General features: G+C 43.2%; 1 protein-coding gene across 1 annotated transcript in view; it reads right to left on the reverse strand.

The window, feature by feature from the left end:
* LOC111141654 (kinesin family member 16B) overlaps positions 1-21052 on the reverse strand; it is a 282534-nt gene that overhangs the window by 67543 nt on the left and 193939 nt on the right. The window contains exon 23 of the mRNA XM_022494378.1: positions 7672-7794. Coding sequence (XP_022350086.1) covers positions 7672-7794 — 123 coding nt within the window. The remainder of the gene's footprint in view (positions 1-7671; positions 7795-21052) is intronic.

Here is a 21052-nt window from a genome sequence, read left to right on the forward strand (position 1 = left end):
CTTGGTCCCTCTGCCTCTCCTCTCCTCCTCAGGCCACCGACCACGAGCCAGAACAAAATGAGGTACATCTGGGGGCAAGAGGAGGTGACTGTCCCTGTGGTACCTTCGACCAAAATCAGATGACTAAAATGAGGAACAGTTTTGTCTTGGACATCGTGTGTTCGAGGTCAAGTATGTAGTCCTGTGCTCCTTTGCTCTAAAGTGGACCAAAGTGATTCTGCACAAAGGGGCCTATCTCCTGCCACCACTTGAAGAAAGGCAGGGCCCTGTCCTTTCCTGAACAGCCTGGGCATGGGAGGGTATGACTAAGGCACCAGAGGGCTCCTTACAGAAGACTCCAGAACACGTGCTTCCTGAGCAAGGGGCTGGGGTGCCCAGAATAACGTCCAGGGGGTGGGCCAAGGGCTACTCCTCTGTGCAGAACGGAACAGAACTGAACTCCTTTGTGGGTACTGGAGACCGTCAGAGCCGGGATGTGTCCTGGCGTGTGGGAGGATGGAATGGAGAAGGCGGGCAGAGGCAGCAGGCACTGGCTCTCTTGCACGCAGACACGGTCCAGGAGCCTGATTTGCCAGTCCCCACCCTGGACGACCAGAGAGGCAGCCACGTCATGAGGAAACCAGTAGGTGGGATGGCTGATCAGTGACTGAATCCAGCAGCACAGTCGAGAGCATGGGGAGCCTGTGGGTGGCTGTGTAAAAAGGGCACACGGTCACACAATCCCAAAGCTCTACCCAGGCTCTGACCCACTGTGGCGGACTTGTGTGAGTCATATTGTTGAGTGACCTCTTCTGCGTGACCATTACCAGTCCCGGCCTGTGGGAGGGCTGATGACTCAGTGATGAGGGCCCAAGGGCTTACATCTCCAGAGAAGACCTACTATGAACATGACAGTGACTGCAAGAAAACCATGTGACCATGGGCTGTGACACCTGTTCTGAAGGGAGGAAACAGGGTAACAGGATAGGGAATGGGTGGGAGGGGAGGGACCCTACTGCAGAAGTCCCCACTCTGGGAAGCAGACAGGAAGGCAATCTCCTGGTAAGATCACCTACAGTTTTTACAGGAATAAAAACTATCAGGAAACAAAATATTAAAAAAAAAAACCACAAAAAACAGTGTTGGCTTATGTTTTTTACACTATAATATTAATACATAAGTTAAATGGCAGAGAGTTTAAAACAATGCTAGAAACACCAGCTTGTTTCTCGAACATAAGAGTATGCCAGCCTCGAACTTAACCACAGGATTTCCGTTTTGTATCCTGATGAAATATAATTTACTTATTTATTTATTTTTTTTAAAGATTTTATTTATTTATTTGACAGACAGAGATCACAAGTAGGCAGAGTAGCAGGCAGAGAGAGAGGAGGAAGCAGGTTCCCTGCAGAGCAGAGAGCCCGATGCGGGGCTCTATCCCAGGACCCTGAGATCATGACCCGAGCTGAAAGCAGAGGCTTTAACCCACTGAGCCACTCAGGCGCCCCCTGATGAAATATAATTTTAAAAATTAATTTCTCTCCACTCTGGTCTTGCCTCACTGAAAATGGCAATTGTAACACAGTTGTAACTGATTTCCTATTATCAATCCTGGACAAGCATTTGACGCCAGGGTGTTAAGACGGCTGCAGTAGTCTGGTCAGCGGGATAACCTGTGCCGGCCATGGTTCAGGGCCAGCACAGTCCTGACAGGCACCTTCTGCTGGCCAGCAGGTGACATTCAACCATACTCGGCTTCTCAGACAGCAGCCAGACTGGCACCACCCCCCACTTCTCCATCCGTCTCTGACAGAAGTCAGAAAGACATACATCTCTTGGAGAGAATGTGGACAGTCCCAGAGGGTTTGTATTCCTATGACCTGCTGGGAGGGATCACTGCAAGGGCCACGGGAACGGATGCCCTCACCCTGGGATGCCCAGGCACGTGTCCTTCAAGGATCAGTAAAATAAGGATGTGGGGGATGGAAGGAGTGCATCACGGAGATGACAACCTTCTGTGGCATCAAATAAGGACATTAAGACAAACACCATTCCACAAACTGTAATATATCCATATGTATATGTATGTATACATACATACATATATACATATACTATGTAGCAATAAAAAGAAACACATTTCTGTTATAGTCAACTACAGAGATGAATCTCCAGCACATCAGACTACACAGAAGCATCCAGACACAAAGGGGTAAATGCTGCCCGGTCCCATTTACATGGTGCGCTAGAAGAGGCACAAGTCATCTGTGGTTACAGAAAGTAGCTCAGAGCTCACCCAGAGGCTGGGCAGGGGCGCTGAGTTTAAAGGGGCCCAAGAATCTTTCTGGAATGATGAAAAGTCTGAAGTCCTGATAGGGGTGCTGGCTACATGGGGGTAGGCATGCCAAAACTCATCAAAGTACACTTAAAATGTGTGCACTTCACTGTACGTAAATTACACCTTAACAAAATTGACTGAAAAAATTAAATGTGACCAAAAAACAAAACACTATATATCTATTTTCATAGTTACTCCATAAAAGAAAGCTGTTTTTAGTCCCTGAATAAGGAAGATACAAAAAGACAGTCTTTTTTGAATTAAATATTAAGTTCTGGTTTAATGAAAAACACAATTTTTCTCATTTTAAAGCCCACTGATGGGAACCTCCATGGGACAGATCAGGAATCAGAAGATGAGCATTTGAGAACCACTGCTGTCTCCCTTCCTCCCCCAAATCCCACTCCCTGTACCTGAACTCAAATAGTACCTTAATTATGACTACAACTATTCATCCAGCCACGAACAATCCAACTAGAGCTATCCCATTGGGGATTACAAGAAGGCATGACTTGAATAACTAATAAATTCTATCTCAGCAAAGGCAGGCAGAGGGAACAGGAAGGGTGAGGGAGAAGTGGAGAGAACTCTGGGCAGCTACATGACTGAGTGCCTCTTCCCAGTCCCCTCTCTGGGGCCTGCAAAATCAGCTCATGGAGACTTGCACCCAGGGGGCCCTGGGTGTTCATTGGTCAGCTTAGCCCTTTAAGTGAACTAGCAGCAACCACCAGCAAGTTATACAGTCAACGGGGGTCTAATACCAGATGTTAAGACCCTTCCCTGCTGATCATAGAGCGTTGCCAGGTGCATTCAGGACCCCAGGATACCTTTAAGACCATCAAGGGGAAAGGGTAGAAAAAAGAAATTGATTTTTGCTTAAAAAAGAAGCAGCAAAGATTTTTCTGAAGTTTAAAGTGTAATAGTATAAAATATCTATATACATTAACATCAGATTTTCCTTCAAAGAAGGTCTAAAACTAAATAAACTTAAAAAAAAAAAAACTTTTTACCTTAACCACCTTACATCCACTGGTTCACCAAGAAAAGACTTTAGTAGTAGCCAAGCTATTACCGTAAGTGTGACTCTATGTTCTAGAAAACCTTGCCAATGTACCATATAATCAGATAATGGATGGAAAAGGCTGTCATACTTAATTGTTTTTAAAGGTGTATTTATTCGGGGCACCTGGGTGGCTCAGTCTGTTAAGTGTCTGCCTTCAGCTTGGGTCATGATCCCAGGGTCCTGGGATCAAGCCCTGCGCCTGCCTCCCTGATCAGTGGGGAGTCTGCTACTCCCTCTGCCTGCTGCTCTCCCACCCCCTGCTTGTGCATGTGTGCACACTCTCTGTCAGATAAAAAAAATCTTAAAAAAAAAAAAAAGATTAATTTATTCATTTGAGAGAGAGGGAGAGAGCAAGTGCAGGAGGGGAGGGGCGGAGGGAGAGGGAGAGAGAGTCCCAAGCAGTCACCACACTAAATGTGGATCCTGACCCAGGGCTCAATCTCATGACACTAAGATCATGACCTGAGCTGAAACCGAGAGTCAGTTGCTTAACTGCATGAGCCTCCTAGGTGTCCAGGAGCCCCCATACTTAATTTTAAAATTCAAAATTTAAAATTCAATTTCAAACTGAAAAAAAAGTCCAAAATTCTCAGACCCAATGTGTATCAGAAGTCATTAAGAGGATTCCAAGGGTAAAATCTCACTCAGTCCCCATGCTTTTTAAATATTTACTTGTTTTTTTATGGGGCATCTGGGTAGCTTAGTCAGTTGAGTATCTGACTCTTGATTTCGTCTCAGGACATGATCTCAGGGTTGTGGGATCGAGCCCTGCGTCTGACTCCTCGATGAGCATGGAGTCTGCTTGTCCCTCTCCCTTCCTCCCATTCTCGCTCTCTCTCTCCCTCTCTCAAGTAAATAAATAAAATCTTATTAAGGAGGGACATATTGCATGGAGCACTGGGTGTGGTGCATAAACAATGAATCTTGGAACACTGAAAAAATAAAGTTAAATTAAAAAATAAATTAAAAGTTTACTTTTTTTTTTTTCTTTTAAACAAACACTCATCCAGCACTTAGGAAGTGGCAGATGACATTCTAAGCACTTTACACACCTAAATTCAAATGCTGCACACACCAGCCCAGCTGGGCAGGTGTCTTTGTCCTTACTCTACAGTTAGTCTCTTGTGGAGATTAACTGGCAGAACCTGGACGGGACATCGGCACACCCAGCACTATCCCAACAGCTATGTGTTTGCTGGTGCAGCCATTTTTGTTTTGTTCAAGAGAGGGACTGTACATTTGGGTCATGTTTGTTTCTAGTACTGAGGCCCTGAGACTTCTGTGACTGAGTATCCCCGGAGAATGTGAGACGTTCCACACACCTACCTGCGAATGTGTCTGGTGGCCCTTCCTGCACAGAGAACTGGGGATTCTCCAGGAAAATGCTCACAGGCCTCTCCTGGTGCTGATTACAGCACCTGATAGGTACAAAAAGGGAGCAAGACAATGACATGCTCTCAGAACTTGGGTTTGCTATGTTCAAAGAAAGCTGCACACTTTGGATTTGGATTTTATATATCCTGAGGTGGAAGCAGAGATTTTGAAAGGTCCCACATGATTTTCTGTATCTGGGTTCCCTAACTGCCTTCACAGTACCATCTTCACGATATTGGCCAGATCTGATATGGCCTGACCTATTATTTGCTTGCAATATTTATTTGAACCAACTCCGCTTTTGTTCTCATTCTTTTCTTTTTTTGAGTTATTGAAGTATAACTGGTTAACATCATATTAGTTTCAGGTGTATAATGTAATAATTTGCCATTTTTATATATTGTTAAATGATCACCTCCTAAGTCTTGCGAATCTCCCTCACCACACAGGAATGGTTACATTTTTTTGTTCTTATGATGAGAACTTTTTAAGATTTACTCTCAGCAACTTTCAAATATACAGCATTATTAACTATAATCGTGATCTATAATGACATCCTCAGGACATGTTTTATAACTTTGGGCCACCTGTACCCATCTCACCCCCCCCACCCCGCCTACAGATAAGCAATCACCTATCTGTTGTCTGTTTCTGTGAATATGGTCTGTTTTTCAGGTTCCACATAAAACTGAGATCACACTAGATCAATTAAGTACCCTCTTTATCCATGTCTTATCTTTTATGCATGAAATCAATTTAATAGTTATATTTTATTAACACACTTATCTGTTAAAATAAAATATATCTTGGGGCGCCTGGGTGGCACAGTCCTTTAAGCAGTCAACTCTCGGTTTTGGTTCCAGTCATGATCCCAGGGTCATGAGATGGAGCCCCGTGACAGGCTCTACACTCAGCAGAGAATCTGTTTGAGATCCTCTCCATCTCCCTCTGCCCCTCCCTGCACTCTCACTCATTTTCTCTCTCAAATAAATAAATCTTTAAAAAAAGTTTTAAATAATAAAATATATCTATGCATCAACAAAACATGTCCTCCAGTGCTGTGAGTTCTCTGTTGAGGAGAATTCAAATTCTGAGCTGGTAAAAGCCAGTCTTCACCCTCTAACTAAAAAGATGGAATGAGGGGCACCTGGGTGACTCAGTTGGTTAAGCGACTGCCTTTGGCTCGGGTCATGTTCCTGGAGTCCCAGGATTGAGTCCTGCATTGGGCTCCCTGCTCAGTGGGGAGTCTGCTTCTCCCTCTGACCCTCTCCCCTCTCATGCTCTCTCTCATTCTCTCTCTGATCAATAAAATCTTTTTAAAATATACGGGATTAATATGTACACCTTCAGAAATTATTTTGATATATGTATAAATATCAATATAACATGTATGTACAAAGGGAGCTCTACACACACACAATTTCAAATGACAGAAAAGAAACTGAGCAGGAATTAGGCTTTAAGTCAGGGGCAGTGAGAAGTACTGGTTCACAGATGGGGCATAACATTTGAATAAGAAACCACACAATCTGGCCAGTAAAGTTCAAAACACCACCACCACCACCACCCAGAGAACATGTACTCTCAACAGGAACCTCAAATAAATTAATTAATGCCTAGGTTTAAAAAATAAAGAGGAAAACAGTATATAGAAATAAGAATCTGGGAGCCTGATTTACCCTAAGACTCATTTGCATTATTTCTCCAGGAAGACTGAAAGAACACGCATGCCTAAAGGGAGAGAAGGATCCCAAAGGCCCAGGGTGTGGTCAGTGGCTGGGGGTGGGGGGGGGGTGAGGGGGTGGGGCTGGCTTCAGGCTCCCTCCGCCCTCCCTCTCCACAGCAGCTTCACTTTGGTCCGTTTGGTCCGCTTTCTGCAGTGCCCTTCCTCATCAGTATCTGCTGAACAAATGTCTTTGTTGAGAAGAAATTTGGAAACCACTAGTGTGATCCAATTTCCCCATTCTACCAATGAGAAAACCGAGGCTCTGAGAAAGTAAAGACTCAGGGTCACTCAACAAAATGCAGCAGAGTCAGAGCCTGAAGACCTCAGCATCCAGATTCCCAGTCTGGAGGTTAACCTCCAAGAACACCCTCATGCAGCTAAAGACTATGACCCTAGTGGACGTCATTACATCAATAACCTCACCTATGCTTGAAAATAAAGAAGGGTGACTCATCATTAATTCCTTGAGGAGGGGAGAGCATCTGGGAATATTTAATGAAGTGTTATGAGTTAATGGAACTAAATTAGGAATAAGATGAAGTCATTATTTTGGAAAGTATGATGTAAGGAAGCAGGCACATCTCTTCCTGAAAAGTTGTATAAATCAAATAAAGCCTAAAACGGATTAGGAAAGCTTCCTAAATTAATAATAACAGAAATAACAAAAAAACAGCAGTAGTAATAAAAGCAATGGTTATAACTTATTATTATATACCAGATACTAGACTCAGCATTTTATGTGAGCTGATATCCTTGTAACATAAACATTATTATTCCCATATGTATAGATAAGAAAATCGAGCTTAAGCCCAGGGATAAGGTGACTGACTGTCATGTTTCAACTGGCACCTAATGGTTTCGCAGGGTGTGGAATTTCCAATGCCGATAGCAAAAACTCCTGCATAACCTGCACGGGTTGGTCACCCTACTTGCCAGGCTGGCAAGTGACCAGAACTTTCTTCCATGTCTGCCTGACTCCCCAACCACCACCACCTTCTATGGGATAACCTCTCCATGTGCTACAGTCTAGACTCGGCACAGGCCACTTTGTAGGAGGGCATGATCAATATGTTACAAAACAAGATGTTCACATGTAGCTTCATCTCCCTTTATAGGGAAAAAAAAAGACAAAGAAAGACCTAGGAGCTTTAAGCCTCCATTCCTCCAGAAGAGTAAAGAAGGGGCACTTACCTTGACCTCAAACTCGAAGTGTTCGTCCTTCCCTTGCCCGCACAGCACATAGCGTGGAATACTAATTTTAATTGGGTCCTTCAGGTCGTCTGGATTTGCTCCCAAAGAGCGAGAAACCATCCGCTATCAAAGGCACATCAGATAGGGAGAACAAAGAGAAACCGAGATCATTCCTCAGCAAATACCCTGCTTGGGCAGGCGGGAGAAAATGTGTTTCAAGCAGAGAAGAGAGCATCAAACTAGTAGAGTTTATTTAGAAAAATGATGGCTTCCTTTGAAAGAGAAATGCTAAGTCTCTCTCATCACAAAGGACCATTTCTTTAGGTATACTATTCCAAGAAATTAGGGCAAAAGCACTTCAAATGTTGTTTGGCTTTGAAGTTCCTTCCAATTTATAAGAACAAGTGAAAAAAGAGACAGATTACATATCCCGACTTTTAAAAAAATCAGCGTAAACCAGACTCTTTTCTGAAAAGTCTTGATCATCTGACAAACTTCTTTTTTCTTCACAGACTATCAGATTGCTGTACATAAAGCTCCAAAAGCTGGAGATCTTATTCAAATTTACTTCATTTTTAACTTCAAGGCATTTTTATATGCCTATATAGTACAGAAAGCTCTTTAAACCACAATTAAAATAAATACCAAGTATTTTCTTTAGGCTTCATATGATTAGTAATCAACCTGGCTCTGACAAATATTTATGGTCTGGATGGTAGGAAGCCAGAGGGGTTTGAGAAGGCAGCATTATGAAAAAAAATAAATCTTCAAAATGAGTTCCCTTGAGTATAAATGGGTGGAAATCTCTGAACAATCCTTATCATTTGCACTAACCTGGGGCTTTAGACAACACAAGAAAATATGTTTTTAAAGCAGTAGCCATAATAAAATGATTATCATAATCATAGTTAGCATGTATTGAATACTTACTGTATACCAAGAACTGTGCTGGAGAGTTTATATGCATCATTTCATTTAATCCTTATGATCCCCCTGTGAGGTATTAACCATTACTGAACCCTCTTTATCAGATGAGGGGCCCCAGGCTGAGAGTTGAGATAATATGAAGGAGGCAGGGGGAAGAGCTAGGATTCGAACTCAGGCTAACCAAGTGCCCACCTGTGCACCATGACGCCTTCCAGCCCACCTCCACCAACTGCTTTACTGCCATCAGGAAATTTTTAAGTAATTTCGCCCATCTGAGATAGAGTCAGCTCATGAACACTGAAACATACACAGAATTTAAGAAGGAAACTCCACGATTCTGCAGTCAAACTCACTTATTGTGGTCCTGGATCCTGAGCCGGGTGTACCACAGAAGACCCAACCTAGCTGTGTGAATGAAAGCTCGGGTTTCTGGATGACAGAGAGGTGTACAATGTGGCTCAGATTGCTGCTTTCATCTAGCTGACACTGCCAATATTCTGGCATGCTACGAAGTTAACCAAAGCCTTCTAGAGCATCTAATTTTTTCCCTGCGTGACCAGTCACCCAAAACAAGAACCATTAATTTTATCGCAATGGTACACCTATTTAGCTGTCCCCGATGTCAAAGACCCCAGGGGAAATTCTTTAGAAAAAATAATTTCTCAACATGTGCACCGCCAAAGACCTTTTGGTTCACTGACAGTATGTTTCCAAATTACTGTAAAGGTGGACATTTCCTGAAACATGGAATATGTGTATCTCTTTGAAGGGTGAAAAGGAAGAGAAATAATTCAGTGGTTTTATTTATTTTCAAAGAGCACATTTACTGTTAAGAAATGTCTCTATGGTTGAGCCATGAAGTCTTGCCTTGCTCCCTAAGCCCCCAAAATCTTCGATGCCATACGTAACAGCTACATTTTTAAGTAGGAACATAACCTCTTCACCAGATCTGCCACAGTCACTTGAGAAATCCAATGGTTGTAGTGTGTGTGAGTTTGGAGCTCGAAGTTGGCAGCTGAGGGAGAACGCCCTCAGCAGAGGGGAATGCTGTAATCCGGAGCTGAAGCCAACAACTGGTGATATGAGTTGAGAAATCAAACCCATGCACTCGGCCTTAGGAGGACTTCACCCTCTCAACCAGTTACACCCAAAGGCTAACGCCACAGCTCATTTGATGAGACGCTCTCTCTGTCCCAAGAGGTCAGAATGAGGAAAAGGAAGAAGGAGGAAGGTAAATTCATGAGGGGCGGTGTATTATCACATGTATTATGGGTTCTTAAAAAATATCACATGCTATTATGTGGATAATAGCATCGAGCATAAATACTCAGTCCTGAACCTCTACCATTACGGGCATCCCTGAAATATCACTTGGGATCCCACGGGTAAGTCATGTCAAAGACGCAGAGAGTGGAAAGAGAAGACCCAGAATCAAATTCTAGCATTAGGACTTTGTCTGAGCCTAACAGTCACCCACCCACCCTCTCTGCACTTCAGTCTCATGCCTATGGAAATGGGCATAGTATTTAGCAAATCTCTTCTATACAGCAGGAACCCAGCTGTGAACATGACAGTGTCCTGCCCTGGGGGACTTCTGGTTAGAGGGAGACTGACAAGTAAACTGATAATTCCAGCAGGATTAGAAAACTGTGATGGGGGTTTATAGCATCCTTATTTACAACAGCCAACCTATGGAAGCAGGCCAAGTGTCCAACGACTGAGGAATGGATAAAGAAGATGTGATGTAGGCATACAGTGGAATATTACTCAGCCATAAAAAAGAACAAAAATCTTGCCATTTGCAACAACATGGATGGAGCCAGACCATATTATGCTAAGTGAAATAAGTCAGAGAAAGACAAATATCTTATGATTTCATGCCTATGTGGAATTTAAGAAACAAAACAAATAAGCAAATGGAAAAAATGAGAGAGACAGACAGAAAGAGCAAGAAACAGATTCCTAATTATAGGGAACGATCTAATGGTTACCAGAGGGGAGGCAGGTAGGGGGATGGCTGAACTAGGTGATGCGGATTAAGGAGTGTCCATGTCACGATGAGCACCAGGTAATGTATGGAACTGCTGAATTACTATATTGCACACCTACAGTGAATATAATGCTGGATGTTAACTAATTGGAATTAAAATAAAAAATTTAAATAAAAAAAGAAAATTGTGATGGGGCACTGAGTAAGAAAAACTGTGGCAGCTATCTAAATGCCATGACTTTTACTGAGGAAGAGCTGCAGCCAAAAATATCCAGATGTATTATTAACTAAGCAAGGGAGACTTAATTTTAACCTCCTGAGTACCTTTTCTTATAGGCACCTTCGGGTATACAATCAAACACTGGTATCTCTTACTGAGCACCCACCATGTGCCATGCACAAGTTTAGGTCCTAGGAATACAAAATAAAATAACTTCTACAAAGTCTCTGTAGTTTCTAAGACCTTTAGTTTTTCTCAGCTGCATCAAATTTTGAACAAAGATTTGGTTTTTCCACTCCAGATGGATTACATTCTAAAGTTAGCCAACTTCACTTTCCCTTTTTATAAGTCAACATTCTAAGAGGGATAAGACTGAAACTGATGGTTTGGCTACTACATAGACATTTTAAGACTGGAAAGTTCTCTAAGAATTTTATAATCGTGAAATCAATCCCGAATGAAAGGAAAGCTGCTTAAAGTTCGGGCTCACTGATCCTTTTAAGAAAAAAAAGCCATGCATTGGATAATTTACAAATTTGGGTAAATGGGTGCATGAATGAAATAGGGACCATTTATCTGGGAAGAACTGGATCTTGTAATGTTTATGTTGCTCAGCTAAATCTTATAATGTTTATGTCACTCGCCTAAATCTGGTCGTGATCCCAGGACCCTGGGCTCGAGCCCCTCGTCGGGTTCCCTGCTCAGCAGGAAGCCTGCTTCTCCCTCTGCCTCTCCCCTTGCTTGTGCTCCCTCTCTCAAATAAATAAAATCCTTAAAAAAAAAAAAAAAAAAAGCCATTGCCCCAGTCACAGGATCAGACAGTGACTTTTAACTGCACCCTGTGCTGAGAAGATAGATACTTCTCTCTCCATTATTTAATAGCATGTTGGGGGCTAGAGATATTGTTACCACTCACAGGCACAGTTTACTTCAGTCTCAAAGATTTCAGAGTAGCTAAATATTAATGAGTGTAGAGAAACGTACAATTGCAGAAACGATTAACTGAAAAATAAGCTAGGGATCTGAAGACATTTGAGCTTTATCTATGGAGAGAGGAACAGAGAGACAAATCAAAACTATGTGTTTCCATCAAACCACTGCTGCAATGTAATTTTTAGAAACTACTTTTTGCAGTCAACTTTTATGAGAAATGTAGACTTCTCAGGACACGGCATGAAAGGTTCCTGACATACTCCTAAACCATGTTTATGTTGGAAAGGAAGGAGAACTAACATAAATGTCTCCTAAACTTAGTTTTTATTTGAAAATAGCTATATTTTGAGTATCTTGAGTTTTGTGCTAGACAAGTAAACGTGTGCTGTATCACATTACATCCTATTATTTAAGGGAACTTTTAAATTCCCAAGGAACTATTTATTTTGGAATCAATCACAGTTTCCCTACTTGTGGCAAAGAAGATGCTTAGACTTGGAAAGGAAGTTGGTCATACATCTTATGAGGAGGTGAAGAAACACGACAGGACAGAGGCACCTCTTACAGCAGAGCTGGATAAACACACGGGACATTTCAAGGAACTTTACATGCCTTGTGGAGTGGTTCTATTTAGAAATGAAAGGTCAGGCAAAAGTACATAGTGAATAACTTGGGTTATATTTCTCTAAATAAGAAATACCATCTTTTAAGATAAGATACGAAAAAATTTTTTCTGGTAGCTTTTAATGAAATAATCTCTTATGTCAACAACTATGCTACTTTTCCATTGTTGGGGAAACACTATAGTCGGGTCCTTAGCCAAAGAAAGCAAGCGGAACATGGGCTACATTTTGAATATTCAGATTAGAATCTTCTCTTCCTACTCAGGCTGTCTCCTTCAAAAGGGACAAATTAAGGAAATTAATAGGAAGTGGCGTTAACATCCACTCGGATCAATGTCGGCACCGCAGAGGGCACAGAATGGACCAATCCTACAGGGAGTCATCAACATTTCCCCTAAATACTCTAATTAAGTACCAGATGGTGGAATTCAGTGTATGCTCTGACTAGGACAAGGTCAGACCTAAGGACTGCCATCTGATCTCCTAGAGCCAAATATCCAAGGTTTGCTTCTTAAACACAGGCAACCCTGGCTTTTTATCAGCTTTAACACAATTGCCAATTCTCCTCTCTCTGTTCCCAGCAGAGCTGATATTTTGACTCCCTCCTCTTTTCCACCACACAGGCCACAATGATGGTTCTAATCAGAGCTATGATGTAGCAAGGACCTCCTATGCCCCAGAGGCAGAGAATACAGAGACCTTGCGTGAGCATGTGCAGATTATGAATAAAGTCGAGAGTCAAGACATGTTTATATTCATCTCCAGAAGGGGACACCTGCCTCGGCTGTGAGGGGACCTTGTGCTAATACCACATGGCCTCTGAAATCAGAGTACACAGAGCTGGAGTGGAGTGTGCTAAGGGATGTAGCCACACATGCTACAGGCATCCTCTGACCACGAAGAGACAACGCTAACCTGATCTCATTTTAAAGTGACGGGAGTTAAAAATACTTGCATGAGGAAACAGGAATAAGGGCTTTCAAATAAAGGAGTATTCCTTTCAATTTGATTATAGATCTTTAGGGATAAACTAACCAGAAAGTGATAAACTGTTGGACATAGATATTTGTGGAGTACCTTATTTACCTTTAGTGGCCTTAGGGCAAATCCAAAAGGGTTTGGATCTAAATCCAAAAGGAGCTAATCCACGACTCTTACCAAAATAGGTGATTTCATCCCTCTAGATCTGAGGTGACCAACATTGTTTCAAAGTTTGAAAGACCAGGTATCTGATGAATGTTTCAACTGGAAACTATTAAAAACCTTACCATCTTTCTCTAGATCATGAAAGACTGGTCCCATTATCTCTGGATAACTCACCATTAAATGGATGAAATTCTCAAAAGATTCGAGAATGGGTCTAGTATGACTGAAGGCGAACAGGGCAAAAAATGCTAAGTGGCTCTTATGCCAAACATAAATATTGACAACTTCGGATGTTCAGGAAGGAAAACGTGGTATTTTTTCTAATTCTACGATGTGACTGATTACTCATGAAGGTATCCCTCATCTTCACTGATTTTTGTGGAGCCCTAGTTTTGGTACAATCTGTGCTCAGTCCTAAGGCCCAGGAGAAATTAAAGTTGGAAAGCAGGGGAGGATTCCATCAGGTGTCGGTGGAGCATATTATTTAAGCTTCCGTTAGAGGACCAATGTTGAGCATACAAGGTTATCTGTGCGATGTTCACACTAGGACTGTATCCGAGCTTTTCTTCTATAGGAACTAAAAATGCAAAGAGCAAAAAAGGAAACTTAGGTTCACAAAAGGGAATGATGAAGTTGCAAAGAAACTTCCATGGGTATTTTTTTGGGAGGGGAAAAGAAAAAAACCCAACTCCTAAAAAGAGAAATAATTTTTAATGTCTAGAAATTCCAATAAAAGAACTTATAAGTCAGAAAAAAATCAACTTCATAACTCTTTTAAATATTCATCCCTAGCATAGTCGTTTCTAAGAGAAAAATAAATCAATTAAAAAAAAAATGTACCCAGACAATGTCAAGAATAACTGTGACCAGGGAGTGACTTGGGCACTGTGGAAAGAATATATGTTCTGGAGTAAGAAGGTCTGGGTTTGATTCCAATTCTAAATCAAGTGATCCTTTCCGAGTTAAACTCCTAAATATGAAGTGGAGATTGATGACAATTCACCCATCCCAGGAGGATCACTGTGGGGCTCAAAGGAGCAATATATGGGAAAGAACTTAGTACACTGTGAACCACAATAAAAAGGTTGGTTGGGATTGTTATCACTGTAATCCGCTGTATCTTCAGCTACCAAAGGTTTGAACCAGATATTAAAAGGCAGGAGGGGTGATTTATAATAGACTTTCTTTCCTTCTTACTAACTGAATCCGTCAGTTTCATTCCTTACAAAGAAGGCTTTAAAAAATTACAAGGGTGCAATCCTAACAAGAGATTGGATGATGGTGGTTTGGAGATCGTGTTGTATAAGAAACAGCGAAGAAACTGAAGGGTGTTGGAGGTAAAAAAGAAAAATCAGAGGAGGTGAGAGAGAGAACGGTCTTCTTTGAAGGATGGTCAGGTTAAAACAGACTGTGGAACAGACACGTTCTATTCTGTTACAGAAGAATGTGAAGGATGGACAGACCCTGCAGACGGAGATCCCAGCAATGAGGATTACGGAAAGAATGCTCTAACAACGAGAGCAGTCCCCAGCGTTGAACTGCTCTGAGGCAGGCAGTGATCAGCCTGGAGGTGTCAAGAAAAGAATGAACCGGAAAGCCACTTGAACTAAGTAACTTGAAAGGTCCTGTGACCTATGTTCTCCCCAGTACCTGAATACTTCCTTTGGGGAGAAGTCCTGTAAGTTTTATCTGAATTTTTACTTTAAATAAAAGCCTAAGACATAAAATATCCATGATGGACTGAACTACTGGTCCCGATTTTTCTCTTCCTTACAGTAGCAGCATATGTCCAGTGTTCCATGGCTTCTTGGTGGACGGAGTGTTTGTCGATCTCTGACTTTGGACTTGGCTGCGTGACTTGTGTTGACCAATGGGACACTGGCAGACATGACACAGCCACATCTTTTGTGCTTCTGTCATCATAAGGATGGCCACTGACCCTTCAGCACAGACCTCAAAATGAGACATCTTGAGCAGACTAACCCCATCTGAACTGCAGGTCATCTGGAGCCCACGGTAAAGCCACCTCAACCTACTTATAAACCAGCAGTAAGAAATGAGAGCTTTTGTTTTTATGCCACTAAATTTGGGGGGAGGTCACCTGACAAGAGCTGACTGATATAATACCTATCACAGAAGATATCATAAATGATGAAGCAGAACTAAGAGGCATCCTAGAGGCCGTGTAATTAAATTAACAAAATAACCTCACTAAAAATTGATCTAACCAAAAAGACTGCCTACCCTGCAAAGAAGCATTAATAAAAGTGCTCTAATCTATGTTTCATTCAAAACTTGAAATCATTTAGGAAAGAGAATGTAAATAAAAATTACCGTAATTACTACTGCTGGGAGGCAGAGGTATTCTCTCCAAAGGATGCACTCACATTTTTTTGAGTAATGAGAAAGGGAAGACAAACGGTTTTGAAATGTTTTTCAACAAAGACTAAATAAATTCACCCTGCCAACCACAAGTCTGTAAAACAGGCAGCTGTGAGGAAAATGGATTTTAATCAAATTCAGATGAAATCACCATTTCAAAGTACTCAAAGAGGTGTTGTCTAGAATGCATTAACGAGTTCCACAATGTAAATGTTTATGCCCATAGGACAACAATAGCAATGCCACATAACAAAGTATGTATGAACCTTTTTTTTTTTTTCCCCTGATGCAGGAATTCATTATAACTGAGACCCCACATTAGGCTGGATATGGAGATGCTCATACCTGCTCATACTGCTCAACAGGAGTGTCATGGGCTCAGAACTCCTACTAAAGAATGCACCAGTGGAGACAGAGGGAAGCCACCAGGATTGAAGCCACAGTGGGTCATGGCACAAATACTACTCCCCTGGCTTCTACAGGGACACCCTAAGGTAGGACAACCTTGGTACTTACTTCATGGATAGTAAGTCAAATTTTCATATCAGGGACTATATTTGATCTCAAGGTAAAAAGTATGCTTCGGTGAGAGAACAGACATGTAAAATTTGAATTGCTGGAGGCTGCTTCTATGGTGTAGTGAGATCTGACTGTAATCCTCACTGTGGCCTGCCTGGATCATAAAGCAGACTGAAGAAGTTTATAATGAATAACACGACCTCATGCAATGCTCATATTTGCTGCATGCTCTGTCTATGAACATTAGTAAAGACCACAACTCAAAACCTAGTAGAATTATGTCTTTTTTAACCTATGAAGAAAAGCGAGTCTAATATTTTTCACTCTTTGTTAAAATTTTTGTACTGTTTATGTACGGTTTCCCTTCCAACTACAGCATCCCTCTGCTGACATCTTAAATTTCGCTCCGTCTGCTCTTCATGAGCATTAATTCTGTTCTTCTGGTCAAGGATATTTGAGAAAATACTCAATGGGGCAATTTTTAAGAAAGCATTTCCTGAAAAAGGCAAAAAAAATTGAGATTAGGTAAAAATTATTGATAAGATATTAGAAGACTACTATGGTTCATTTGAGAAATTTCTTCTACAACAGAAGATCTTCCAGCCAGGAATGTGACTAGCTAACCAATTTTAACAATGTCCTCATCAGAGACTCAAAACCCCTCATGCATAAGGCAATAGAGTGTGTGTGTGTGTGTGTGTGTGTGTGTGTGTGTACACGGGGTTGGGGGGCGGTGACAAAAACAGGCTCCACTTAAAAACATCTGAATTCTATTGCCTCAAAAAGGCAAAAAGCCTCCACTTGGTTACTGCAGACAAGGCAGCAGCCGCTTGGAGGTGTGTTTAGAGACGGAGTAGGGGGATAGAAAACTCGATCTTCCCTCAGAAGGGCAATGTGGGTGCTCAGAAGGACTAACGACTGGCACCCTAATGTGCTCTCCAGTTTCCCGCCCTTTCCTGTTTGCTGCCCCTGACCTGGGTAGAGGAAAATTAATGATGAGACAGAGAACCCATTAAGTAGCTCGTTAACTCTGATGGGGAAAGAGGGAAGGTCTGTACTTCCTGCCCAAAGGGAGACAATGAGTTTCGGGATGGGCTAAGCTTTGACACTGACTCTCTCGTCGATTAGGAGTAGAAATGAAGAGGGGGGCTATGACAAAGAATGACCCCTCCATGCCAGGGATAAAATAAATGACTCTGTGGAATCACTTCGTTCAACTGCCTATGACATTCGCTGAGTAGCTACCATGAGTTTGACATGATCCTGGCTGTTAGTGGGAGAGGGAGGATGGAGCCGTGAAGAAAACACCTCCTTCCTTCTCAGACTCTGGAGCTCAGTAGAGCATACACATCCAAGAAACAGGAGAACACTGGCTGAGCAACCCAGGATCCCATGTAATAACTAATAAATAAAAGACACACAACCTGATTCCTCATAGGAATGTTAAACAGAGCTGGGTAAAAAAGAAAGGGTCAGAGGAGAGAAAGATTCCGTAGGGCTCAGTGTCAAGCCTCTCACAGAGGAGGAGGGCAGCTGAGTACCAGATGGTACTTTGTGAAGAGAGATGTACCTGAGGCCGCTATGGGCATGACTTGTCTCGGAAGGGAGGCCAAGAGGTTATGAGTGATGAAGGGTGAGATGGGAGGCAGAAAGGGAGGGCAGCCAGGAGAAAGTGCTGAAGGCCTTCTGATGTGACCATATAGCTGATAAGATCGCGTGAAGGAGCTGTGAGAAAAAGACTTGAAGATGAAGAGCCTTTCAAGGACAGAAAGAAGCTCGAGAAAGAACTGGCATGTGGGGGGCATGTGGCATAGGGCGAAGGGTTGTCAAAACTAAATCAACAAATGAGCTGAAATCACATGGGTTGGAAAGCAATAGTCAAAAAATCTGAGAGGAGGAAGGAAAAGGCAATTAACTGAGGAAGAAGACACCACAGGGCCTGTGGTGCTGTCTCCATTCCATGTGTTAGAGTGAGGAGAGCATGTTTTAAATCCCTGGGTCCTTCCAGGAAGCTTGATGCATTACTAATGTGCTCTGCTACAGAGCTGTCCTAATCATGACAAAAAAGGAGGGTGTCAGTGAAGGTCACTGCCAACTGGGCACTTTTTCAAGCAGCACAAATTAGCCTGCTGGAATCCAGCAGACACAGAGACCAAGCCACCACACTACAAGCGACATGAAGCCAAAAACAATCAGAAAGGCTTTAATCACCTCACAAATAATGAGGCAGACCCAAATTTACAAGGCTGAGGTTTAAGCAAATGACGCAGGGTGGTGATAAAGAGATGTTATCAGTGCTCTGCTAGTCCCTATTTTTCTTTCATCGTAGCTATTTAGAATATTTATATTTTCTATTTCAGAGGTCTGCATTTTTCCAATTTCCAATCAATTAGCTACACAGAGATATTCTCAGTCCTTGATTCTTCTCATATTGTTTATTTATTAAAAATCTCCAAAAAACATGCAGAAAATTTTTACAAGTTTCCTCCCTTGAGCCTTGTCAAATGTGAAATGAGCCACAGAGTCTCGTCCTGAGAGCTGAGGGTCAGTTTCCAGACCTCGGGCGCCGCATTCTGACTGTCCTGAAGACCCAGGGTGCCGGCGAACAAGTGGATGTTCTGGGCTTCTTCGAAGTGCCTGGCTGGCCTACTTCTTGAGTCGGGTGGGGGCTGGAGCTTAGCAAAGAAGACAAGCTCGACGGTTGACAGTGTCTTCTTCTCTGAAACAACAACACACCTGAATTCGCTCAAAGCACGGCATCTGGTCACATCAAATTGTGTTCCTGGAGGAGGTGTGTTTAGAGATGGGGTATGGGGATAGAAAACTCGATCTTCCCTCAGAAGGGCAATGTGGGTGCTCAGAAGGACTAACGACTGGCACTCATCTGGGCTGGGGTCACCCTCGACTCTGACAGTCGTGTAGAGCAGTAACTGCACCTCTGCCAGAGAGGGGATGTTGACGTTCATGTTTCCATGCAGAAAGTAAATCATGTTCACCAAGGTATTCTGGAATCTGGTTGACAACCGAAGTCCATTTGCCAAAACTAAATCCGGGATTTCTGCTTTCCAATCAAGAGAAAGCTGAACCAGATCTTGCTGGAACAAAGGATGGTTGGTGCAGGCAGGGACCTCAGACTCAGGCATCAGAATGCTCAGGAGGTCACGGCATATCTGCTGACAGAGGGCTTTGTTGTAACTAAATACGGTGAGCAAAAGACTCTCCGCAGAGCCCAGGAATCTAATGCTCTGCCCACCGAAGCCAATTTGAACCTCCTCTAGTCCAGAGAGAGGGAGAGCATGAAAAATGGCCACTGGGCCAGACGGGCTACCCGACAAAACCAAAGCATACAGCATGGAACGAAGCAGGAGCAAACATGCCGGCTGAGGCTCAGGTTCTGTGCAGTTAGCAACAGCAAGCCAGTAAACACCCTGGACTTCGTTCACGTTGCCCGCCAGTTCTGGTAGGCAACAAGCCACGTGCTCAAGAAAGTCTTCTAAAGGGTGCTCTTGAAGTTTCAGCATCCGGGCTGGGAACTGCACAAGGGTCTGCTGAAATGCCCGGGTCATTCTAGCACCTTCGTATTGAAGGCAGCGGACTGAGCTTGGGCAGGAGCCTGGGGAGCCCACAGCCACAGAGGCTGCAGGAAGGCCTGGTGCTCTGAAAGGCGTCATGCTCTCTGCTGGCCTAGCGGCCCCTGCCTCCTCACTGTGGCTGTTGCCAACCTGAGCCTCTCTGGGGAAAGAATGAGACTCCGATGACACCCTGTGTGACTTCAGGGGTGCATCCGGGGGAAAGCATTTCAGAAACGGCAGTCTTCTGATCAATGTAGTCGCACGGGAGGTGAGCCCACGGGGGTCACACAGGCTCCCCACGTGGTGGACCACCTCTGTGCCAGACTGTAGCAGGTGACTGCTGGTATCTTTATAAAGGTCTGAGAGCCTGTGGTAAATATAGCCCAACCCACCAGTTCCTTCTGTCCTGCTATTTATCAGGGACCGTGGAGAGCTAACTTCTTTAGCTAACTCTCCCTCGACTTGCTGCTCACCACAAAACGTTGAGGCTGGTGCTCTCTGAGGAATGCTGTGGGAGGCACTCTCCTCACTAGAAATGCTTTCAGAGAGGACAACGCAGAGTAACTTGCTTTGCCTGGTCTGCTTGCCTCCACTCTTTATAGACACTTCTTGGGACAAATCTTGCAGCAAGGTCCAGCTGGACTCGACTCCCAAGCTGTGTTCATCTTTATGAGTCATCAGCTCACTGAGATTTCCTGACCTACGCAGAACACGTTTTGTGTCGCCAGAGTTGCTTTCGTTAAGAAAAGTGATTTCGGGTAGATTGAAACATTCTGGTTGAAAACAGCCTGTATGCTCAGGATGACTATGTCTGCGATCACTGTACTGGGGCGCCTTGTGTTCTGAGGGCGGATGACTTCGCCGGTGGGCTCTCTCTTGGGATCCTGCGGAGGGCGCCAGAGAGCCTAAGAAGCTCCATGTCAAGGGATGACCCTGGTGGTTGTTCCCATCCATGTCCCGCCCCTCTTCTCTGCTGCAGGCCTCAGTGACCTCTCTGGGCAGCAGAGGGTCAAGAGACCTTTTCTGTTCAAGATGGCAAAAACAGTTGAAATGGGGATGTGGCAGCACC

Source organism: Enhydra lutris, unplaced genomic scaffold (assembly GCF_002288905.1).
Source record: "Enhydra lutris kenyoni isolate GAN:26980312 unplaced genomic scaffold, ASM228890v2 scaffoldscaffold6, whole genome shotgun sequence".
Classification (NCBI taxonomy): domain Eukaryota; kingdom Metazoa; phylum Chordata; class Mammalia; order Carnivora; family Mustelidae; genus Enhydra; species Enhydra lutris.